General features: G+C 37.2%; 1 protein-coding gene and 2 non-coding genes across 3 annotated transcripts; 1 reads left to right on the plus strand and 2 right to left on the minus strand.

The window, feature by feature from the left end:
- Nucleotides 1-2,599: 2,599 nt before the first annotated feature.
- On the minus strand, nt 2,600-2,705 carry LOC145609808 (small nucleolar RNA R71). The gene has a single exon (XR_014106098.1). It is a non-coding gene; the product is annotated as a small nucleolar RNA R71 (small nucleolar RNA).
- Nucleotides 2,706-18,988: 16,283 nt separating this feature from the next.
- Nucleotides 18,989-19,094, plus strand: LOC145609806 (small nucleolar RNA R71). The gene has a single exon (XR_014106097.1). It is a non-coding gene; the product is annotated as a small nucleolar RNA R71 (small nucleolar RNA).
- Nucleotides 19,095-24,827: 5,733 nt separating this feature from the next.
- Nucleotides 24,828-25,256, minus strand: LOC145607052 (uncharacterized). The gene has a single exon (XM_081662831.1). It carries the CDS (start codon nt 25,254-25,256, stop codon nt 24,828-24,830), a length of 429 nt encoding a protein of 142 aa, XP_081518957.1.
- Between the last annotated feature and the right edge of the window lie 832 nt (nt 25,257-26,088).

A 26,088-nucleotide genomic window follows, 5' to 3' on the forward strand; every position in this document is an offset into this window, starting at 1 on the left:
CGCTCGCATGCGGTGCTATCATCAAAGGGGGTGTGTGCCCACCAATATTAAAGCCTTAGCTACTGCCACTTCTAGTGTTCATCACCATCATAAGTTATGCACCCATCGCAAATGCTCGAAGCCTTGAAGAATCGAAGAAACCCAGCTAGGTGCGGCCGCACGCACGGGTGGTGCGGCCGCGCACCAGGGTGGTGCGGGCGCACCTCCCCTGTTGCGCGGGCGCGCCGCCCTGGGTTCTTCTTGCTCGGTTTTGATGTTTTTGCACCTTTATTTATACCTTTGTAAACCTGATTTTTGGGGTAAGTTTTAGAAAGTTTTAGAAAGAGAATTAGATCATAATCTTAGCTTTGTTGAGAGCTTCTCTCTCTAGATTTAGGGGTTAGTTTTAGGAGTAGATTTTAGAGAGAGAAAGTGATGAGTGACATTTATGGCACTCATTTGGTCCCTTTTTGGATGATTTCTATTTCATTTTATCTCTCTTTTCTTTAGTTTTCCTTAGTTTTATTCTTGTTTTCTTCATTTTATGCTTTTCATGGTTAGTTTCTCTATTTTGTGCATTTTCTAGTTTACTTGTTATTTTTCCCTTTTATTTGCTTTTTCTCCTTTGTTTGTAGGTTGTGATTGATTGTCCAAGAAATCCCGAGCTTCCTCTCCATGGTCTTTCATTGATTTTCATGCCTAAAGCTTGTGCAAGAAGTTTCAAGTCAAAGGGGGATCCAAGGAGCATGCTTCAAGGCCTTGTATATGCCTTTCTCATGGCTTATATCCTTCAAGAAATTCAAGAAAGTTTCTTCCTACCTTGTCCTCCATCACCATCATCTAGGATGTGTGCACCACATGAGCTAGGATGAAGAGAAGAAAGGGGGGCTGCCAGTTATGTGCGGGCGCACATGGGGAGTGTGCGGCCGCACATTTGTCGTGTGCGGCCGCACATGAGGCGTGTGCGGGCGCACCTTTCTGGGTGTGTCCCGTGCGCACTTCTCTCTCTCCTCCGAGCGCCCGCACCGGCGTGGGTCTATTTTTGGACGTCAATCCTAACTTCCCCTTTGTATATATAGTTATTTCCTTCCTTTTTTAGAGGAGAGATTAGATCTTCATTAGTTAGAATTAGATTAGATTAGATTTTAGAGAGAGAAAAACACTAGTTCTTAGCATTTTTAGAGAGAGAAAATGTGGGTTTGATGATTGATGATTGAAGATTGCTACATTTGATTTGATTTCCATCAAGTTTGTAAGGATTCTTTACTCTTTAATGCAATTTAATGTTTGATTTCATTAGTATTGTTGTTTGATTTGGTTAATTGATGGTTTGATTGATTTTGATTGAAGTTGTTGGTTTCAATTTGATTTCAATTGATGAATTTGGGAATGATGATTAGTTTAGCTTTGATTTTGATGTTCTTCATGGATTGTGAGTAGTTTATTTGCTAGGGTAGTGGTGAAGCATGTATTAATGATGAATTGAGATTAATTTGGGGGAAATTGATTGAGTTGATAATGTGATTAAATTGGTTGATTGATTTTGTGCATGTGTGTGCTTGATTAGGCTTGATCACCCTTGTTATTCACACTAGATTGCATTGTGAGTTCACATTGATACGGACCATTGATTTGTGGCTTACATTTACTCGATTGAGATATCTTGTGATGTTTCCTAGCTAGTGTTTGATGTAGTTGACGCTAATTAGACCTCTAGGAGAATAGCTTGGTGTACTCTCTTGGTTGCAATTTCGGTTTTCCCTCACATTGCTTGACTTGATTGGTTAATTCCCCAAGTTGATTGAACTTCATTGTTGATGCATGTGGATCCATTTTCCTAGTGCCTTAGCATTCAATTAGTACTAGCCTTTTGCATTACCTAGCTTAGCTCTAGTTTCTACCATAAACCCCTACTAGATTTCGGAATAGCTTAACTTAGGCATCGTGCATTCGACCTCCATTCCTTTGGGTTCGACCTTGACTTACCACTACACTTTATAGGGGTTTGTTAAGTTACAAATTTTGTTTGATTGGGTGGGGTGGTAGCCCAACGACCTACCGTTCTCTTTCCCATCAAAATGGCGCCGTTGCCGGGGAATGGTGCTTTGAGTGCATATTGTTGTTGAGTCTTTTCCACTTTATTTGCAAAATACAAAAAGATTTTACACTTTAGGCTACACTTGTAGCCGTGCTACTAATATTTTCTTTGAGTTTTCTATGCATAGATCCCAAGTGATGGGAGAACATCCAAGAGTTGCCTTGAAGGAACTAGGAGTGCCCGGTGCATATAGGTATGAGAGCGGCATAGCTCCACCTACAACACCGGAAATTGACTTTGAAATTCGGCCGGCAATGATCACCCTAATTGAGAGGAGACAATATAGTGGGGCTAAGAATGAGAGCCCATTGAACCATCTTAAGGAGTTTGAAAAATATTGCAATACTATCAATGTCAATGGAGTTTCTCAAGAGTTTATACGCCTTAAGTTTTTCCCTTTCTCTCTCATAGGAAGATCTTTGGAATGGCTAGACAAAGAAGTGAAGCCCAATTCCTTGAAGACATGGGATGATGTCACAAAAGCTTTCTTGTCCCGTTTCTACCCACCAAAGAAGACGGCGGAGGCTAGAGCCTGAATCCAAAGTTTTAAGCAATTGCCTAGAGAGAATCTCTATGAAGCATGGGAGAGGTACAAGGACTACCAAAGGGAATGTCCTCATCACGGAATTCCAACATACCAAGTGATCCAAATCTTCTATAGTGGTTTGAGCTTTCAAGGTAGATCGAGCCTAGATGCCGGAGCCGGAGGGCCGATTATGAACAAGACGGAAGAAGAGGTTGTGGATGTTATAGATGATGTGGTAAGGAATTACATGGATTGGCATGATGTAGAGAGGGAATCGACAAGCACAAGTTGCTCAACCGATCAATCTTATGTCATCAAGGAATTGTCCACAATGGTCTCGGAGTTAGGAAAGGAGGTGAATTCTCTCAAGAACAAGCTCGAGAGTCCTTCACAAGCTTCTAGTCTTCCCTCCCAATTTAAGGGGAGAGGTACATCTTCTTACTCTAACCCTCTTTTTGCTTCTTGTTGCATGATTAGAGAATGCTTGGTTTGTGATATGTGTGGAAAGAATGATCATGATGCTTCTAATTGCTCCAATGTTCCTTGTGATAGATATGATGGATATGAGAATGTGCATGTGAATTGTGATGATAATAATGATTTTGGACCTAGATTTAATGCTCAAAAGATAGTTGGGAATAGGAATTATCACAATAATGGGAGCTATGATAATTACAACCAAAAGAGTGGTAATGGTAACCGTGTGACCCAAGAATTTTGTGGTAACCATAACAACTTTTGTTGTAATGATCAAAGCTATGGCCAAGAATATGGGGATCATAACCAAGGTTATGGTAACCATAATCAAAATTCCGGCCAAAATCATGGTAAGGGTAATTGGAGTAATCAAGGTAGGGGAAATTTTCAAAATGATGTTCAAAGAGATACCCCACCCCAAATTACTCCAAAGACTCAAAGCCAAGGTGATGATTTCTTTACTCAACAATCCCAATTGAATAGGCTAGAAAATTTCATGATGGATCAATCTAGGATGTTGAATGAATTCACATTGTCTTGTAATAAAATGTTTGAGGTCCTATTTACTCATGGAAAGATGCTTGAGAACCAAATTATTCAACTAGCCAACCCTTTGAAAGATTGTGCTAGTCCATCTCCTTTACCCTCACAAGAAGTTGATTCTAGGGAACCGATGTGTGCTATGACCACTAGGAGTGGTAAGGTCCTTAAAGCGAGTGCTCCTAGGAAGAGTAAGGAGAGTGAAAAGGAGAATGATTCGAGTGAAGAGAATAAGAATGAAGAGCCTAGCAAGATGAGTGAGGATTCCAATGATAAGCCTAAGGAGAAAGAGCGGAAGCAAGATGAGGTTTACAAACCTAGACTTCCTTACCCCCAAAAGCACAATAGGCATAAATTGGATGAGCAATTTGGGAAATTCATCGACATGCTTAAGCAACTTCATCTTACTCTTCCCTTTACTGATGTTGTAGAACAAATGCCAAACTATGCTAAGTTTCTTAAGGAAATTTTGAGCGGTAAGAGAGATTGCAATTTGGTGGGACCGGTGAATCTAGGGGAGTGCTTTAGTGCCTTTATTCAAAATGACCTACCCCAAAAGTTGAAGGATCCCAGAAATTTCTCCGTACCTTGCAAAATCAAAGGAAAATTGTTCCAAAATGCTCTTTGTGTTCTTGGTGCTAGTGTTAGTATCATGCCTTATTCCGTTTTTAAGAAACTTAAGCTAGGTGAACTCCTACCATCCAATATGACCCTTCAATTGGCCGATCGGTCTATTAAGTTTCCTAAGGGGAGAGTTGAGGATGTTCCTCTCAAGATAGGAGAGTTCACCATTCCCGTTGATTTTATTGTGCTTGAGATTGCGGAAGATGACCATATCCCTATCATCTTAGGAAGACCTTTCTTAGCCACCTCGGGAGCCTTGATAGATGTTAAGAGAGGTCGTATTACCTTGAGAATTGGTAAGAATGAGGAAAGTTTTGATTTGAAACCAACACATGAGTCTTTGTCCCTTGTAAAAGGAATTATGTGTGTTAATTCCCCTCGCCCTATTGATGATGTATGCACTATTGATTCTTCACATAACGATTTTCTTGAGAATTATGATGATGTGCTTTTGAGTTGTGATTGCAAGAAGGTTAGTGAAGATAAAGTGATGATTCCCAAGCTTATGGACGAGGAGGAAGTTGATATTCCTCATTGGTTTGAACTCCATCCTCAAGATGAAGGTGATGTTTCTATGACTTTAGATGGTAAAGGACCATTTACAAAGAAAAACAAGGCAAAGAAAAGAGCACGAGCTTCTAAGAGAAAGAGAAAGAGAAAGAAGTTGAGGAAAGAAAATCTTGCATTTGAAAGGTCTTTGTATGAAAGCTCATCAAGCAACAACGAGAAGTTGCTAGAAGTTGAAGAGGAATTTGCTCTTTCTACTACCTTGAAGAAGGTGGTGTTCTTTGACCCTCCATGATTTGGAGGAAGGGTCGAGCTTAGGACCTTAAGCAAGCGCTTCCCGGGAGGCAACCCAGAGATTCTAACTCTCCTTTTTGATTTTTGAGTTTTCTTTTTTTTTGTTTCTTTTATTACATTTTCTTTTCTTTCACTTTTCTACTTGTTTGGATTTTTAGGATGAATTTTGCGGGATTGGATTTCTTCGAGAATGCATGGTGAATGGAAGGTGTTTGCGGCACTTATCATGAATGTTTTCGATTCCGATCGAAATTTGAGGTAAAAGGGGTAAGAATTTTAGAGAGGTAAAATAGGAAATTCATGTTTTCAAGGTTGGAGAAAGTTGATACTTAGTGAATTCTTGTGGTGAGCACATGAATCTTTATCTTTGGGCTCTTTAAAAGTGTTTTTAGCTACTGCCTATGGTGTTCCTCATCACCATCATGATTCATGTGCGCACCCAAATAGGCAGTAAGTATCAAAGGAAAGAAAAAACAAAGAAAGGGAGAAGCCAGGCAGTGTGCGGCCGCACACGCACATAGTGCGGGCGCACATGCTGCGTGTGCGGGCGCACACCAGCCTTGTGCGGCCGCACATCCCTGCTCCGTGCCCTTTTATTCCTTCTTCCTTCTTCTTTCATTCATTCCCTCATACCTCATCTCCTACCTCACGTACTCCCTCTCAAACCCTCCTCACTTGTGCGCATCCCCGCTCCATACCCTCATTCACCATCAAAAATCCTTCAAATCCCCTTTTTGCCTAGTTTAGTTTTCTTTTATTTGTTGTTTTCTTTCCTTTATTTTGAAGTTACTAACCATCTTCTTTGTTTATAGTTTCTTTTAAATTTCTTTTTCTCACTTGGTTTCTTGAAGAAGCTTTTAGATATGGAATGCAACGAGGTGGTTTCTACTTGCTTCGTTAATTTTTGCTAAGCTTGGAGCCGGTGAGATCTTTCTTATTTTGCTCTTTATTTTTCTTGGTTACATAGAATAGGATTAGTTTAGGGGAAGTTGAATGGTTCGAGGATGGATGCTTGTTAACACGTAATGTGTTTGGGATCGATGACGATGATGTCGATCGATCACTTGTTTGTCGATTGGGATTCTTATGTGTTTAACTTGCCTTCTAGTCCATTTCATATTATTTCTCCTATTTTCCTTTTCTATGTTCCATTACTTTGCTTTTATTTTCTTTTATTTTCCCTTTCTTTTATTTTCTTTCATTTTTCTTTGTAGTATGATTTTGAGGCCTTATTTTTCACTTTTCTTTTGAATTGGACTTGGTACATTGGACTTTGGTTTTTTTTTGCATGATTTTCTTCCTAGGTTGTAAGGGAATGCACGGTTTGAGACTATATTCGGTTGACTCTAGGATAGGTGTATGCTAGGGTAGTTGGTTTGAACTAGGAGGATCATGAAGCCGGATTCTACTTGTTTGTGGCATGCTTGGTAGTTGCTCCCTATAGTCAATTTGACACCATTAGTGAGTTTTTGCTACATCCTTGTGAGGTTACTTGTTTTTCTAGCCTTCAACACTCTTTGTATGAGCGGCGTGGATCCTTGACTATGCAAACCTTATCTAATAAAGCTTGATGTATGATTCTCAAACCCGAGACCGAACTATCTAGGAAGGACAAAAGCACATTTTTCGGGGTGGTATTTTTCATTTTTGTTATATTTTGTTATTTTCTTTTTTTTTGGGTTTACATTTGCCTTTTTGCAACCATTTAAGCCTTATCCCTTCTTTTCAAGCCACATCTTTAGTTATTTGATCTTTTGTTTCATTTTCTACTTTTCTTGGTTTTTGTGAAGCATAATGATCATTTGAGATGGAGTTTGTGGTGGATGAGTTGGAGTTTTGGTTTTTATGAATGCAAGTTTGTGATAAGATTTTCTTTGTGAATAATGGCAAATATTTGAGAAAAAGCCGTCCTACTTCATAAAAGGTATGGACTAATAAGTTGCATATAGAAAAAGCCATCCGAATTAAGTAAAAGGCAAGGACATTGCAAATTCGTATAAAAATAAAAACCAAAAAATTGAAAAAGGGAAAAAATTCAAAAATATTTTGATGTATTCTTTACTCCTTCTAAGCATTGAGGACAATGCTTCATTTTAGCTTGGGGGAGAAGCGTGTAAGCTTTTTGTATATAGTTTTGTGAGTATAGCTTCAAGTAAGCTTGGGGGTGTTGTTTTTGTTTGGTGATAACTTAGTTTTGGTGTAAAGAAATGTGCAATCTTTGCTTCACTATTAGGAAAACCACCAAATTTTAAATTTTAGCCTACCTTCACCCTATTGCCTTACGTTACAACCTTGGGGAAAGACCTTTCGACCTAGATAGTTGAGTCACTATTCGGGGGAGGGCATCATGGGTCATTGCCTAAGGAAAGGGGATGCATAGTCAAGATTGTCGAGAAGCCTAAAAATAATTCCTTTTCCGGTTCCTTCGAGGAATCATTGGGACACTCACTAAGGGGAGATTTGAGACTAGTGGGGAGAACGTGGTAAGATTGTTTGGGATGAACGTGGATTGTGATGACTAGTTCCTATGCCTAGCATACCCTATGTTTCAATCAACCTTGGATATCTTGAAACGTGCATACCTTAACTACTTGAGAAAGATTGTCATTCATTTGCATTATAGTCTTTATGTTAGTTCATTTCGCAAAGGTTTGCTTTCATTTTATTTTGCTTTCTTTTTATGGTTTGCCTCATTGATGTTTGGTGGAGAGTTATGGGTCAAACTCTTAGGATACCCTTACGAGACCTCACTCGTCCTCATAGGCGACTTTGGGGTTTAAAGGGCTTGTTGTAGCTAAAAACAACCGTGATTCCTACGACAGTGAGTTTTAGTGTATATTCTTATCTTGAGTCTTTCTTTTTCGTTTTCAATAAAATTTTCATCCTTAATCTTTCTTGCTTTGTTTTGCTCGAGGACGAGCAAAAGTTTAGCTTGGGGGAATTTGATGAGTGACATTTATGGCACTCATTTGGTCCCTTTTTGGATGATTTCTATTTCATTTTATCTCTCTTTTCTTTAGTTTTCCTTAGTTTTATTCTTGTTTTCTTCATTTTATGCTTTTCATGGTTAGTTTCTCTATTTTGTGCATTTTCTAGTTTACTTGTTATTTTTCCCTTTTATTTGCTTTTTCTCCTTTGTTTGTAGGTTTTGATTGATTGTCCAAGAAATCCAGAGCTTCCTCTCCATGGTCTTTCATTGATTTTCATGCCTAAAGCTTGTGCAAGAAGTTTCAAGTCAAAGGGGGATCCAAGGAGCATGCTTCAAGGCCTTGTATATGCCTTTCTCATGGCTTATATCCTTCAAGAAATTCAAGAAAGTTTCTGCCTACCTTGTCCTCCATCACCATCATCTAGGATGTGTGCACCACATGAGCTAGGACGAAGAGAAGAAAGGGGGGCTGCCAGTTATGTGCGGGCGCACATGGGGAGTGTGCGGCCGCACATTTGTCGTGTGCGTCCGCACATGAGGTGTGTGCGGGCACACCTTTCTGGGTGTGTCCCGTGCGCACTTCTCTCTCTCCTCCAAGCGCCCGCACCGGCGTAGGTTTATTTTTGGACGTCAATCCTAACTTCCCCTTTGTATATATAGTTATTTCCTTCCTTTTTTAGAGGAGAGATTAGATCTTCATTAGTTAGAATTAGATTAGATTAGATTTTAGAGAGAGAAAAACACTAGTTCTTAGCATTTTTAGAGAGAGAAAATGTGGGTTTGATGATTGATGATTGAAGATTGCTACATTTGATTTGGTTTCCATCAAGTTTGTAAGGATTCTTTACTCTTTAATGCAATTTAATGTTTGATTTCATTAGTATTGTTGTTTGATTTGGTTAATTGATGGTTTGATTGATTTTGATTGAAGTTGTTGGTTTCAATTTGATTTCAATTGATGAATTTGGGAATGATGATTAGTTTAGCTTTGATTTTGATGTTATTCATGGATTGTGAGTAGTTTATTTGCTAGGGTAGTGGTGAAGCATGTATTAATGATGAATTGAGATTAATTTGGGGGAAATTGATTGAGTTGATAATGTGATTAAATTGGTTGATTGATTTTGTGCATGTGTGTGCTTGATTAGGCTTGATCACCCTTGTTATTCACACTAGATTGCATTGTGAGTTCACATTGATACGGACCATTGATTTGTGGCTTACATTTACTCGATTGAGATATCTTGTGATGTTTCCTAGCTAGTGTTTGATGTAGTTGACGCTAATTAGACCTCTAGGAGAATAGCTTGGTGTACTCTCTTGGTTGCAATTTCGGTTTTCCCTCACATTGCTTGACTTGATTGGTTAATTCCCCAAGTTGATTGAACTTCATTGTTGATGCATGTGGATCCATTTCCCTAGTGCCTTAGCATTCAATTAGTACTAGCCTTTTGCATTGCCTAGCTTAGCTCTAGTTTCTACCATAAACCCCTACTAGATTTCGGAATAGCTTAACTTAGGCATCGTGCATTCGACCTCCATTCCTTTGGGTTCGACCTTGACTTACCACTACACTTTATAGGGGTTTGTTAAGTTACAAATTTTGTTTGATTGGGTGGGGTGGTAGCCCAACGACCTACCGTTCTCTTTCCCATCAGAAAGTGAGGAATTTCTATGGTGATTGAGAGATTGAAGATTCAATGGTGACAATTGTATTGGAGATCTTCTCTATTATCAATGAGCATTTCTAAACTCTATCTCATTTATTGTTTTGTTTAGTATTCATGTTTGGATTGTTTGATTTTGATTGGATTTTGATGATTGATATTTGATTAGTGTAATTGTTCTTCTTAGATTGTTGATTGTTGATTTCTTTAGTTGTTGGTTGATTTGATGATGTTGTTAGAGTAGTTCTTTGGTTAGGGATTTGGTGAAGCTTATATGATGCAATGGATTGATGTAAATTGGGGATAATTGATGGAGTTGATGATGTGATTAAATTGGTTGATTGATCATGTGCATGTGTGTGATTAATTACAGAGTAGTGAACTTTGGTTGTTTCACTAGATTGCATTGTAAGTTCACATTGATACGGACCATTTATTTGTGGCTTGCATTTACACGATTGAGGTGTCTTGTGATGTTTCCTAGCTAGAGTTTATCGTAGTTGACGCTAGTTAGACATCTAGGAGAATAGCTTGATAAGCTCTTTTGGTTGCATGATTGATTTTCCCTCACATTTCTTGACTTAGTCGACTTTCCTATTCCAATTTGCTATGTTCATTGCTATTATTTGCGGATCCTAATCCCTAGCTCTTTATTTGTTTGGTTTCTTCGTCTTAGTAGTTGTTAGTGTCACCTTTTACCCTTCGTCTTCGACCTAGCTTAGGCACATAATTGAAAGCACTTAGACATTACCGTTCCTTTGGGTTCGACCCTTGACTTACCTCTATGCTTGTATTTAGGTTTATTGAGTGTTTACAAATTTTGTTTGGCTTGGGGAGGATTAGTCCAACGACCTAGTTTTCCCCACGTCATATGACTAATCAATTTGGGGCTTCTGTTCCTATTGAATTTCTAATGATTAATTAAGTATAAAAACATGTTTTTAATGAAGTTTTAAGGAGTTTTAAGTAAAGTTATATGGCTGGAAATTAGTTTGGGTATTAATTTGTGATTATTGGTTGTTTTCTAGGAGATGAATTTTCTCTAGGAGACTTTTAAGTAATTAAAAGTGGCACAAAGGATTGTTTACACGAGGTACGTACATGTCTAATTCGTTGCAAGTAGTATCATGTTTAGGTATCAAAAGGAATAAACTTAGTTTCATGTTTAGAGATTTCTTAGATGGAAATTGTTTGGTTATACATTTAATTAATTCATGTTCTTATGTTCATGAGACATGTTTTGGTGAATTAATTATGTTTATATGGAATTATGGATACAAGCACGTTGAATTATGTTGGATTAATTGTTTGTATGGAATGTCGATACAAGCATATTTTTATTGGATTGGTTTATTAACCATGTTTGGATTATTAAATGATTGGAATTGAATGGTTTAAGTGGAATGAATTTATTAATTATTCCACCAGGTTATTTATTTATTTATTACTCAATCATGACTTGTTAGTATGTTGAGTAAAGGTGGATTATTAAGCCGAAATGGCTAGGTGGGTTGACCATGTTCAACAATTTTGAATAATTTGGAAGTTTAATGGAATTAAAGGTTAACTTGTGATGTGATCACCATTGTCCTAAATAAGATTAAAAGTGAATTGATGTATGATTGTTATGTATGGTCTTCTTGAATGAGTCGGCTATTAATTAAAATTGTAACCACGTAAATTGAAACATGGATAAGCAATAAAACTCTAGAAAGCGTGCACTTCTAGAGTTTTGACAATTATGGGTTGGGGTACACGGTGGTAGCCCGTGGCTTGTTTGATCAACATGTCCTCTTTTCTTCTGGTATTTACGTTTTATTTTATAATGAAACTTAGATGGGATCCTAGACTAACTTTGTGAGAATGGAGTCGCACCAATTCTTGCATCGCGCAAAACTTTTATTTTAAATGGTCATTTGGGACCAAAATGATTTGGTGGATTGGACAACCTCGTCTATTGCTTACTCCAAATTAAACTAAATAAATTAAATTAAATATAGAGTCAAGTGTTTGGAATTAATTAGTAAGTATGTTGAGTCAATTGAATTTTCTAAGTGTGGAGTCTTGATTAATGAATTCGTGTTGTATGCTTATTTATTTTTGTTAATTGAGCATGCTAGGTTTTGTATGTTGTAGCTTGTATGTACTTAGCCTTGCTGATTGCGTGCTTTTGTGTGTGTCTTTCTTTGGTCATGGCCTTCGTCTTTCAATGACCCTATGATGATCCAATTATTACACTTGTATTATTGCGGAGCAAAATCACACATGTTAGCTTGATGATGTGAAGTTCGGGGATTTGACATACACATTGTCAAGGGATGTGTGTGATTGAGAGCATTCGATTCTTGTGTTGAACTTATTTATGATTTGCAATTTCATTTGTTTTTTGGGATTTTTATTATTGGTTTGGTTTTTAGTAAGGGCCTTCATGGTTCCAATTTGTAAGCTTTGACTTATTTGTTTTCTAAACTATGTTATTTTAAAGACTTATGTTTGGTTTTCCGCTGCGATACTTTGATAAAGCCTTAACGTTTTAACACGTGGCGGTAGCACGTCAATGGTTCTCCACTATTTTATTTAAATTAAGTGGTTTAAAAAAGGGAGAATTATTGGGGTGTTACAGTTAGCATATTGGTGTTGTTGATCTTGTTGATGCTGTTGTGGTTCTTGTTGTTGTTGTTGAAATTGTTGTTGTTGTTGAAATCGTTGTTGTTGTTGTGGCGCCTTTTCTTCTTCTCCCATCGCTTCATCATCATCAAGGTAGGTGTGGCGATGACTCATGGAGACAAATCATATGTTGGGCACATTCTCCCGGTGGAGAGAATTCAAGGAAGGGTTAGGGAGATAGCACCAATGCTTGTTTTCCCTATGCCACACAAGCACATCATCATCGTCATGCTTTGCCAAAAATTGAATTTATTTTAGTTGTTTGAAGTCGAGGTAGACGGAATCGGCATCCCCCACCGGAGTACAAAAAGGAAAATATCGAGTAAGCCCAAGGTTGGTCGCAAGTCTTGTGACCATACCACCACATGGAATCTCCCTGGATTTCCTATCTTTTAATCCTTGGCAATATCGAGCAAAAATGTACCCCAAGTTCAATTGCCCTCGGTATTCTTCCCTAGTAGCCAACCAAAGTATCCGGAGCTCTAATTGACTCATCTTCCCTAATTCTTGTTTTGGGATTACCGAATATCCCAAGAGTCGATGGAGAACCAGTAGACATGGTTGGTAGACCTTGCTAATTGTGGCATACCGAGTCCTAAAGTTGTTTTCCCTCGAGATGGCATTCCACCAAGAACTTTGATTATATTCATCGTTGAAAAAGATCTCGTGGTCTAAAATTTCCGAGTTAGGATCAAAATCTAGAGCCGCATTAAACTCTTCCAAAGAATAATCAAAATGATGGTTGAAAAGTTGAAACCGAACCCAATAGTGACCACCATCAACGGCCACAAGATCAACCATAGCTAGAAATTCAAAGTTGGGCTCTTCATATGTTCGGAAGCTACGGCTTATGAATGTTCCCATGCGGAGGTTGGCAAGTAACCCCCTTAAATCCTCATCTATACCCATCTTTAACATATACGAACGAAAGTAATGGCGAGTGGGTTTGAGGGATCGGGTTTTTCATAGCTTGGCGAATCTTGTCTTTTGAATGGGGTCGATGATTTTTGTTTTAGGAAGAGGAGTGAGTTGGTTAGATTGAGAGGTAGAGGGGGTAGGAGCGGCATCATCTATGGTGATGTTGAATTTTCGTTTCTTTCAGAGGTTCTTGATGGTTTTATACATGGCTAGCTTTTTGAGGAAATCAACTTAAAATTCGAACACAAACAACCACGATCACCACAAAAGAACTAACAAGCAATCTAGCTTCCAAAAACACACTTCTTAATTAATGCACAAACCTTTGCAATCACCACACTTCCAATACCAAACAACAATTGCTTCCCAAAATCAATAAACAACACAATGCAATCATCAACAATATCCACCAAACCAATGATCAAGCAACCTTACTACCAACATTCAATTTCACCAAATTACAACAAACTTGCACAAAATAGCTACACAATCAGAAAACAACACAATGTAAGCAATAATCAATCATCAAACAATAAAAATAACCAACCAAAATCCAATTTCAATCATCTAAATCACCAAAATACATACTACTACTATTCACTACCATGAACTACCTAAAACATGCCATTATATGGTATAATAAAGCAATTAAGAGTAAGAGAAGATGATTATACCATACAAGGAGCAAGTTAGAGCAAGTTTTAGCCACCAATTGCCACCCACACAAAAAGCCCCAAATAAACTTCAACAATGCAGGAGAGAAAAATGGTGGTTGTTATGGGTGAAATGTAGTATTAATTTGTTAAAATTAAAGAATAATAAGAGGGTTGATGAATTTTGATGGAAAATTGGAGGATTTTGAGTGAAATTTGATGAAAGGGAGTAAGGATTTTGGTGCGGTTTGAGGTGACGGTGAAGGGTATGCTCGTAAGAAATGAGGGGAAATGAGGAAATGGGGGAAAAGAAAGAAGAAGAAAGAAGAAATAGAGGCACGGCTGGGGTGCGCGGCCTAGCAGCGCGGCCGACCGTCGCGCACGGGCTAGGCGTGCCCGCGTGACCTATGCTCCCTATGGCTTTTGCTCCTTGGTGCGTTTATGCGAGGGCATCTTCGATAATCATCACCTCGGGGCTATGAACCCACCAAAAGTGGCAGTTTTAAATCAAGTTAACATCCCAAAATAATGATAGCACCACAATGGACCTACTAAGTGCAAATTTTCTTTACATTTCAAGCACATATTTTTCTATCTTACCTCACTGTAGACACCCATTTGTGTCTCCCCAAAACCAAACCCAGTGATGATTGCCTTTCACGTCGAATCATAATCGAATGAGGTGAAAGTGTGGAAAAGTCAAGTGTTGCAGTTTAGTTTTATTTAAAATTCTCTTCTCTCTATTTTCAAAAATAACTCAATTTATTTTCCAATAGCCAAACCAGTTTAGTTTGGTCCATAATTAAGGTCCAATAATGGTGTAGTTGGATGGGGCTCGAAGAGACCTTTCCAACGATATATTATAAGCCCAATTCCGATAAATATTGAGGAAGTTATGGCCAAAATACTAAACTGGGCCCGGTTAATTATTTACATGCGGCCCAATGATCTAGAGGAGGGCCCAATGTTAATTATTATTCCTAAAATTATTAGGATTAATTTTAACTTTCTAGAAGGTTCCTTTTAGTTCTAATATTATTATATTTAATAATTATTTATTTTAAAGTGGACTTTTATTTGGAATAAAATATTATTATTTTATTATCATTATTATTATTATTATTATCTTTAAAAAAACACGTTTTTATCTTCTGTACGGATTCCGTAGATCAAGTTGATTGAAGATCGGATTCCGCGTGGAAAAGCGCGTCTAAGTCAGACTGTCGCCAGGCGACAGACCCTGTCGCATCGCGACAGAGTGAATTCCTGGCGACAGCGTGTAGTTTTATTCCTTATCAAATTCCATACTTTTCCGAACTATTTCCTTATAAATAGGGTCCTCAACCTCCGTTTTTAATCATCAACTCTCATCAAGGCTTACTTGATTTCTCTCTCTCTTTCTAAACCAACCTTTTTACAAACAACATTCCGCATTCGCAAGACTTAGAATCATCTAGCCAAGTTCGAAGTTGTGTTTGCCCTAGACGTGCAAGGTTGATATTTTCTGAGAGTTTGGTCCAAATCTAGTCAAAACTTTATTTAATTTGATTTCAATTTAATTCTTTAATTGTTCTTTATTATTTTTGAAGTTTACTAACTTGTGTATTTTGTTATTAGAAAGAGGTACGAGGCTTCAAAGTAAGTAGATTAGCTTACTCCCTATTATTTTCACAATGTAGAAAGCATGTTTACTATTGTTTAATTCCTAGTATCATGTTAGGATGTTTTTAATGTTTCCTAGTATCATGTTAGGATGTTATTATTGCTTTCTAGAATCATGTTTAGGGTTTCTTTTTACTCTTTTCTAATATCATGTTAGCATGTTAGTACCGTGTTAGGCTTAAAGCTTTGATCTTTATTGCTTAGTGACATGCTAGGATTTGTTATTAATCTTGTTAGTATCATGCCAAGGATCTTGCTATAATTTTTAAGCTTTATTATTAACATGACTTTAATTATTATGATTATGGTTATATTATGATTATATCGTTATAATTATTATGTTGCTTGATATTATATATTATTGTTATTGCTTGATCACACCTTTTATGCATGTTAAAGGGAATTTGTACTTGAAATCACGCTTAATAAGATAATTAATAATTTGGTTTGGGCTAATGTGATTTTAATTCAAGTGATCGCCAATAATAGATTTATTTGTGCATTAATATTCAACCAACATAGATAAACAGGTTAGGTTTAACATAATGTTTGTATGTTATTTGAAAAGCGCACATGAATACGAGCAGAACAAAGTAGAGGCCTATTTTATAGGGCGGGTCCTATCTTTTGTAGATTGGATTCGTACCCTCATCCCCGAACCCTGTTTGGTTCAAGACCTTATGGAGTTGGCGGTCCTTTGGATCGTTTTTGGGTTTACAAGTTCCTAAAACTTGTTGGCGACTCTTTTGCTCTCTTTTTCTTCCCTTTGGAACGCCACCATACTTAAGTGTATGATCACAGTGGGGTTCAAGCTTGGGGTTATAGTGCTTGAAATATTCCCTACACTCACTAACATTTCTTACCCTTTTACCTCAAAATTCGATAAAATTGATTATAAGCACATCAAACACCGCGAAACACCTTTCCATTGCTCATGCTCAACTTGAATTTATCCAAATCCAATAATTCAACCTATAAATCCAAAAGAAAAACAAGTGAAAGAAAAGAAAATAAAAGAAAGAAAATTAAGGAAAAAAAATCAAAGGAAAAAGTTAGAAATCTCCAGGTTGCCTCCCGGGAAGCGCTTGCTTATGGTCCTGAGCTCGACCCTTCCTCCAAATCATGGAGGGTCAAAGGACACCACCTTCTTCAAAGTGGTGGAAGGCACAAATTCTTCTTTATTCGCGAGCAACCTCTCATTGTTGCTTGATGAAACCTCACTTGCTTGAATCTCAAAAACAACCTTCTCGTTTTTCAACTTCAATCTCATTCTCTTCTTTCTAGAAGCTCTTGGCCTCTTCTTAGCCTTGTTCCTTTTTGTAGATGTTTTCACACCATCCACTTCCATGGAATCACCCTCCTCTTGAGGACAAAGCTCAAACCAACGCGGAATGTCAATTACCTCTTCGTCATTAGCCTTTGAAAGCTCCTTCTGCTCTTCACTAATTTTCATGCAATCAAAACTCACAAGAACATCATCAAAAATCTCATGTACATTGTTAGATGAAGAATCAATCACATACACATTATCAAATGAACGAAAGGAATTATCACTCTTGATTCCTTTCATAAGTGATAAGGATTCATGCATCGGTTTTAGCTCAAAGCTCTCCTTCTTATTACCGACTCTCAATGTGATACGGCCTCCCTTAACATCAATCAAGGCTCCCAAAATAGCTAAGAACGGTCTCCCTAGGATAATAGGAATGTGGTCATCTTCTTCTATTTCAAGCACAATGAAATCAACAGGAATTGTGAAAGCACCTATCTTAAGGGGAACATCCTCAACTCTTCCCTTTGGAAACTTAATGGATCTATTGGCCCATTGCAAATTCAAGTTGGTAGGAAGAAGTTCTCCTAGTTTAAGCTTCTTAAAGACCGAGTAAGGCATAATGCTAAAACTAGCACCTAGGTCACACAAAGCAGTCTCAAACAACTTACTCTTGATTTTGCAAGGAATGGAGAAATTACCCGGATCTTTCATCTTCTTGGGTAAGTCGTTGTGAATAAAAGCACTACAACACTCACCAAGCTCTACCGAATCTATCTCATTGCACTCTCTCTTGCCACTCAAGATATCCTTAAGGAATTTGGAATATTTAGGCATCTGGGGCATGGCTTCGGTAAGTGGGATACCTCCAAAATTGTTCATCCAATTTGTTCCTCATAAATTTGTAGGGGTATGGAAGGTCGGGTTTTCTCACTTCCTCTCACATTCTCTCAACACACTTCTTTTTCTCATGGCTTTCCTCTTTGCTCACACTCTTTGACACATTTTCCTCTTTTTCCTCACTTGAATCACTTTTATTCTCATCCTCCTCACAATCCCTAGAAACTCTCTCTTCAAGAACTTTTCCACTCCTAGTGGTGATAGAATAAACATCAACTCCTTGAGAAGGTAATGAAGAAGGACTAGCAAAATCTTTCAAGGTGTTAGCTAGATGAGTGATTTGTGTCTCAAGCATTTTGTTATGTGTCATCATCTCATTAAATTTCTTATCACTCACCGCCATGTAGGTATTCAAGATTTTTCTTTGATTTTCAATTATCTCTTCCAAATTGGACTTGGACGATAAGGGTTGAGAATAGGAATTGTCACCATTGCCTTGAGGTCTTGGACCAAATCCGGGTGGGGGACCCCTTTGATTGTTTTGAAAATTCCCCCTATTTTGATTGTTCCAATTACGTATACCTCGGTTTAGATTGTTACCAAAATTTTGGTATTGGCCACCCAAGCCTTGATATTGGCTTTGATTTTCATATCCTTGGCCTTGGTTTTGATTACCATAACCTTGACTATTATAGTTGCCTCGGAAACCTTGATTTCCTTGGTTCGTATAATTACCATTGTTGTAGTTATCAAATCCTCCTTGTTGGTGAGAATTTCTATTCCCAAAGTTCCTTTGTCCATCAAATCGTTGACCATTGTTATTGTTTGAGACAAAATTCACATGTTCACATTCACTACTCTAAACATAATCAACATTTTCAAAGCCATTTGAATAATTATAAGCATCATGGTCATATGACCCACAAACATCACAAAATAAGCATACATTGGGCATATTTTTAGAAATATAAGGAGGAGTAGAGTTAGAAGATGTACCTCTCCCTTTAATGTGGGAAGGATGACCTTGTGCATTGAAAGTTGCACTCTCAAGCTTAGCCTTGATTGTTGTCATCTCTTTTCCCTAGCTTGCAGTTTGAGAGGATAGATAGTTGATGGCATTAAGGTGATCAACCGAATAAACCGTTGATCCATTCTTGTTTAAAGACTCTCTTTCTCCATCTTGCCAATCCATATAATGGCGCACCACATCTTCTATAATGTCCACAACCTCTTCTTCGATTTTGTTCATGATTAGCCCTCCGACTTCCGCATCAAGACACGATTTGCCTTGAGGACTCAACACTCCATAGAAAATTTGAATGATTTGATAGGTTTGGATTCCATGATGGGGACATTCTCTTTGATACTCCTTATATCCCTCCTAAGCTTCATACAAGCTCTCACTAGGTTTTTGCTTGAAACTTTGGATCAAAGTCCTTGCCTCCGCCGTTTTCTTTTGGGGGTAGAATCTAGATAAAAATTCCTTGGTAACTTCATCCCATGTTCTAAGAGAATTCGGCTTGACCTCCTTGTCCAACCATTCCAAGGCTCGATCTATGAGAGAGAAGGGGACAACTTGAGCCGGATAAACTCTTGAGAAACTCCATTCACTTTGATAGTGTTACAACACTTCTCGAACTCTTCGAGATGGTTTAGCGGACTCTCATTCTTAGCCCCACTAAATTGTCTCCTTTCGATCAAAGTGATCATGGCCGGTCTTATTTTAAAGTCGTTCGCCGGTGTTGTTGGCAATGCAATCCCACTTTCAAACCTATATGCATCAAGAATTCCCAATTCCTTCAAGGCTACACTCGGATTTTCTCCCATGCTTTTTTCTTCTTCTTCTTCACTTAATGAACTTGTGCTCAAAGACATACTAGCAATCCTTCTCCTTGGAAGTGTCCTCTCGATTTCCGGATCAAAAGGCACATGGGAACGTCCACGTGCTCGATGCATACAAAACCCAAACAAACTATTAGTAACACGGCTACAAGTGTAGCCTAAAGAAAAAAAATCTTTTTGTATTTTTGCAAATACGGTGAAATAGACTCAACAACAAAAGCAATCATCTACACCGTTCCCTGAAAACGGCGCTATTTTTTACTAGGGATTGGACTAGGTCGTTGAACTAATCGTCTCTAGGTCAAAACAAAATTTATATCACTCAACACACCCATATACTAGTATAAAGGCAAGTCGAGGGTTGAACCACTAAGGAATGAGAGTTAATTTCTATTGCCTAAGTCAAGATATATTTTGAAAACAAAGGTAGGTTGGGTGTATGCTCTAAACAACTAAAATAACAAGTAGAAATCAAGTATATCAAGGACTAGGGTTTAGAATCCACATATACTTGCAATGGAAATAGCTAATTGGGAATAGAATTGACTAAGTCGAGTGATGCGAGGGAAAATCAATCATGCAATCAAAAGAGTATGATAGGTTAATCTCCTAAAGGTCAAACTAGCGTTAACTACGAGAGACTCTAGCTAAGAACTTCACAAACCAACTCAATCGACAAATGTAGGACACAATTCAATGGTCCGTATCAATTTGAACCTAAAATGCAATCTAGTGCATCTATCAAAGTTAGCTACTCTTTAATCAATAACACACATGCACATAATCAATCAACCAATTTAATCACATCATCAACTCCATCAATTTCCCTCAATGCATCACTCTTATATGCTTTAACATCACTTTAGCAAGTAAACTACTCACAATCCATGGAAATCAAGATCAAAACTAAGCTAAACAACAAATTCATCATCATATTTTTAATCAAACTAAAATCAATCAAAAATAAATAAAACTTGAACAATTAACAAAACTAATGAAATCAAGAACTAAAGATTGCATTAAAGTAAAAGAAATCCTTACAAACTTGCTTCAAATCAAAGTAGAAATTGCTTAGAATCATCAATCTTTAATCATCAATCAAGAGTTTCTCTCTCTACAAATTCTGTAATGAAATCTACAATTAATTCTACCAAGTTCTTTTCTAATGATTCTCTCTCTAAAATAGAAGGAAAGTCTATATAAAGAGAAACTAACTAAGAGGAAATCTGTTAGATTGTCCCAAAAAGACTCGGAAAGGCGCGACCTATGCATGGTGGAAGCGCGACCACTCAAAAATGGTCCTATTTCTTTGATTTTCCACCTTGATCTTTTATTTTTCTTTCCTTTATTTTTCTTTTGCTTTGTTTGTAGTTATGAGGCTTTTCCTTTTCTTTTATTCTCTTTTCATGATTTGGACTTCATATCACTCGACTTTTGCTTTTGAATGATTTACTTCCTAAATAATAGAGGTTTGCACATTTTAAAATAATGGTCGGTTGATTTAAGAAATAATTCATGCTAAGGTAGTTGGTTAGAACTAAGAGGATCATGAAACCGGATTCTACTTGATTGTGGCATGTTGGTAGTTGCTCCCTATGGTTGATTTGATGCTAATAGTGAGTTTTTGCTACATCTGTTTGAGTTCTTTGTTTTTCAAGCCTTCTACCTATACTTGCATGAGCGGCATGGATCCTTGACTTTTGCAAACCTAATCTTGAAACTTGACTCATAGATCTTGAATCCGAACCTAACCGTTTAGGGAGGAAAAGGCATATTTTCGGGGTAGTATTTTTCTATTTCTAGGATAGTATTCTTCATTGGGTTTACATTTTCCTTATTGCTAACCTATTTGAGCCTTTACCCTTCTTTTCTAGCAACGTACTTAGATTCTTTAACCTTTTGTTTCTTTTCGTTCCATTTTTTGTTTTTGTGAAGCAAATGGTGATCTTTTGGAGTTGTGGTGTTTAAGTTTGGTTTTGGTTCTAAATGAAAGCAAGTTTTTTTTTTGTAACTATTTTATGAATAATGGCAAGTGAATAAAATAAAAAGCCGTCCAAGTTTATAAAAGGCAAGGAAAAATTATAAAAAGAAAAAATTTTGAAAAAAAAAAATAAAAAAATAAAAAATAAAAAAGAAAATTGAAATTCCAAAAATATTTTGATGTATTCTTTTCTCCTTCTAAGCATTGAGGACAATGCTTCATTTTAGCTTGGGGGAGAAGCATTTTCACTTTTGTGTATATTTTTGTGAATGTGGTTTTGAATAAGCTTGGGGGTATAAAGTGTATGTATTTTTGTTTGGTTTGGTGATTACTTGATTGTGATCTTAAGAATTGGCCATTCTTTTGCTTCATTGATTAGGAAAACCACTAATTTCAAATTTTAGCCTACCTACACCCTTTCTCGCCCTTGCATTACAACCTTGGGGAAAGACCTTTTGACCTAAGTGGTTGAGTCATTCATCGGAGCAGAGGAATGTGATTTTTAGGAATAGGGAGAGGGGATGCAAAAGTTAAGATGTCGAGTAGCCTAAAAAATTTCCTTTTTTCGGTTCCTTCGAGGAATCATTGGGATGCTCACTAGAGGTTGGTTCGAAGCTAGTAGGGAGAACGCGGTAAGAACGAACGGGATGAATGTGGAGTGTAATACTTATTTCTCTATGCTTAGCATGTTTTATTCTTTTATCAACCTTGGATATCTTGAAATGTGCTCACCTCTATTTATTTGAGAAAGTTAGTCATTCATTTGAATTGTAGTCATGGTGAAAAAGTCCAACTCGTAGAATTTTATGTTTTTCTCTTTTCCTTTGTTTTGACTTTGTCTTTTTGATTTTCCTCGTGTTTTCTTTATGAGGGTCATGGGTCAAACTCTTAGGACACCCTAACAAGACCTCACTCGTCCTTATAGGCGACTTTGGGGTTTAAAGGGCTTGTTGTAGCTAAAAACAACCGTGATTCCTACGACAGTGAGTCTTAGTATACATTCCCATCTTGAGTCTTTCTTTTTCCTTTTTAAATAAGTTTTTCATCCTTATTTTTTCTTGCTTTGTTTTGCTCGAGGACGAGCAAAAAGTTTAGCTTGGGGAAATTTGATGAGTGTCATTTATAGAACTCATTTAGCCTCTTTCAGGATGATAATCATATCATTTTATAACTTATTTTCTCTAGTTTTCTTTAGTTTTGTCCTTTATTTTGTTAGTTTGTGCTTTTCGTAGTTCGTTTCTTTGTTTTGTGCATTTCTTTGTTTATTTGTTCTTTTTCCCTTTTATTTGTTTGTTTTCAAGTTATGATTGTGTTTCCAAAGATTCCCGAGCCTTTCTCTCACATTTCTCATCAAGTTAGATGCCTCGTGTTCGTCTTTTGGAGCTTCAAGATTAAAGGAACGCAAGGAGCAAGTCAAGAGATCAGTGCACGTATGCGGTGGGGGCATCATCTTTTCCTTGAACCCACCAAATGTCCATTTCAAGACTGCCTACCTTGGTGTTCATCATCATCACCAAGACGAGCGCACAAGGTTAAGTTAGGACAAAGAAAAGGATGTGTGAGCTGCCACCAGGTGCGGGCGCGCACGTGCAGGGTGCGGCCGCGCACTTGGGTGGTGCGGCCGTGCATCAGCTAGGTGCGGCCGCACCTGCCTGGGTGCCCTGTTCAGTACCCTTTTTCGTGCGCCCGCACCTTTCGGGGTCTCTTTTGGACGATCTAACTAACTTCTCTCTAGTTAGTTTTACTATTTATAGCTTTTCTTCTATTTTTAGAGAGGAGAGGATTAGAATAAAATTAGAATTAGTTTAGATTGAATTTTTTGTTAGAGAGAGAAACTCTTGTTCTAGATTTTTAGAGAGAGAAACTTTGGGTTTGATGATTGATGATTGAAGATTGCTACATTTGGTTTGATTTCGATCAAGTTTGTAAGAATTCTTTTGACTTTAATTCAATCTTTTGTTTGATTTCAATTGTTTTGTTGATTGTTCAAGTTTGTTAATAGTTTGATTGGTTTAGTTTGATTTCAATTGATAAATATGAATTCGTTGGTTAGATTAACTTTGATATTGATTTTCTTAATGGATTGTGAGTATTTTGATTGCTAGGGTAATGGTGAAGCATGTATGATTAATGGATTTAAGTTAATTTGGGAAAATTGATTGAGTTGATGATGTGATTAAATTGGTTAATCAATTTTGTGCATGTGTGTGTTTGATTTAGGCTTGATCACCCTAGTTATTCACACTAGATTGCATTGCAAGTTTGCATTGATACGGACAATTGATTTGTGGCTTGCATTTACACGATTGAGGTGTCTTGTGATGTTTCCTAGCTAGAGTTTATTGTAATTGAGGCTAGTTAGACCTCTAGGAGAATAGCTTGATATGCTCTATTGGTTGCAAAGTTGATCTTCCCTCACATTGCTTGACTTAGTTGATTGACCTCCCAATTGATTGAATTCATTATGAATGCATGTGGATCCCAAACCCTAGCACCTTATACATTTGATTTCATCTGGCTTAATAGTTGTGTTTGCCCTAGTATAAAGATTACACCCTATCATTAGATTTCGGAGTAGCTTGACTATAGGCAATAGACAAGCCCACCATTCTTTGGGTTCGACCCTTGACTTACCATATACTAGTATAGGGTGGTTAAGTGTTTATAAATTTTGTTTGACCTTTGGGAAGGGTAGATAACGACCTATGTTTTCCGTTGATCACATATGTGTATCCCATAAGATCTTCCATATGGTTTAAGAAAAATACGAAATCAAATGATACCAACTTTCTTAGAGCAAATTTCGCATCCCCGCGTTGCGAATATAATACCCGACGATCAATGGCTATTTTTTTTAAGGACTGAGCGAGTAGCATTGTACATTTTTAATAGACTATGAATCGAATTATAATGTAAGCTCTATCTAGTATCCCTAGGATATTACAACGTGCCAATGTGGTTCAATCCTTTCCCCGTTTCAACCTCCTCAATCTCAATTCAGTTCTTCAATTCAGCTATTTGGATACCTTGTAACCATCATGACAGATAAAAGAAGAGCAACAATGTTAACAATAAAAATTAAATCATTAAAAAAATCATGAACCACGACTCTTTCCCTTGCTGCAGCAAGAATAAAAGCTAATTGTAATTGATGTGCTAGAAAATATACATAAACTTGCCCTCTAAGGTTTTGACTGCTCAACTCATGGTTAGATAAAACCATAGAAATTTCTTCTTTAAGACTTTTGGAGGTTGTATCTTTTACATGTACTAGCTCAAAAAACCGCTCTCGTAAATAACCATATGTCAACAAACCTTAAAACAATAGTCATTTGTTCTCTTTTAGATATGTCTTAAGATTCGTCAACACTAATATAAAACTTTGTATCACCAATTTCCTCACGGATTTGTTTTTGCACTTTGTTTGCAAATACTTTTAGAATTTCTTTTGGAATTGCAGGAGAGGTATATTTTGCATTTTGTGGGGCATTGTCCATCACAACATTACATAGATCTTTATTATGTGATGCTAAGCGTTTTAACATCTCTAGAAAGTTAGCTAGATTTTTAGACTTTGCACTTTCATCATGTCCTCTGAATGCACAATTTTGAAATGTAAGCCATCGCACTACTTCAATTGAAGTATTTATTCTTAAACGATTATCTTCAATCAATTGTGGATTAGGCTTTTCGAATGCCTGATTAATGTGACCTTCAGTTTTCTTCCAATTCACCCAACATATTGCTGAATTTTCATGAGTTGAATTGATATCTTTCCTCATATTAGATAACAAAGAACAATCTTTACCCCAACCATCTTCTAATTTCTAAATCCTTGTAGTGTAAAAACATTATTTGATCCAAATTTTCTTAAAGGGTCCTTTGGAAAGAGGAAAAATGGAAAACAATAAGTTGCATCCGTTGTAGGAGAATACTCTAGCTAGGGAAATTTCTTAAACCAATTAGATTGGAATCGACATGGGTGATCTGTCGAAGGGTATTGAGCTAAGTGAAATTGATAAGGCCTGTAATGTATATATGTATTGACAATATCTTCCTGATCCATTGAAGGGTAAATATCAATTGACTTACTGTAGAGAATATTTCAAGCATCCCAAACCTAAACCCCACTGTGATCATACACTTAAGCAAGGTGGCGTCCAAAGGAAAAAAAGCTAGAACAAAAGAGTCGCCAACAAGTTTTAGGAACTTGTAAACTGTTCATAGGGTGAAGGTTACACCCCTTCACGATCCTAGAGACCGCTAACTCCATAGTTGTTTGGAACCATGACTGGATACTCGAGTATGAAGGTACGTATCCAATCTAAAAGAGAAAGAACCCGCCCTATAAAATAGGCCTCTACTTTATTCTACTCGTATTCATGTGCGCCTTCTAACAAACATGCAATCATTAGAGTAACCCTAAACCCTGTTTAGTCTATGATTGTGGAATATCAATGCACAAATAAATCTATTATTGGCAATCACTTGATTTAAAATCATATTAGCCTTAACCAAATTTTGAATCATCATATTAGGCGTGATTTCAAGTACAGATTCCCTTTAAACCTGCATAAAAGGCGTGATCAAGCAATAAAAATAATATAATATATA

This window comes from Chenopodium album, chromosome 23 (assembly GCF_948465745.1).
Source record: "Chenopodium album chromosome 23, dcCheAlbu1.1, whole genome shotgun sequence".
In the NCBI taxonomy this organism is placed as follows: Eukaryota; Viridiplantae; Streptophyta; class Magnoliopsida; order Caryophyllales; family Amaranthaceae; genus Chenopodium; species Chenopodium album.

Excerpts from the sequence above, each read along its gene's own strand:
- LOC145607052 (XM_081662831.1), bottom strand. The coding sequence starts at position 25,256 with ATGAGGAAAGATATCAATTCAACTCATGAAAATTCAGCAATATGTTGG.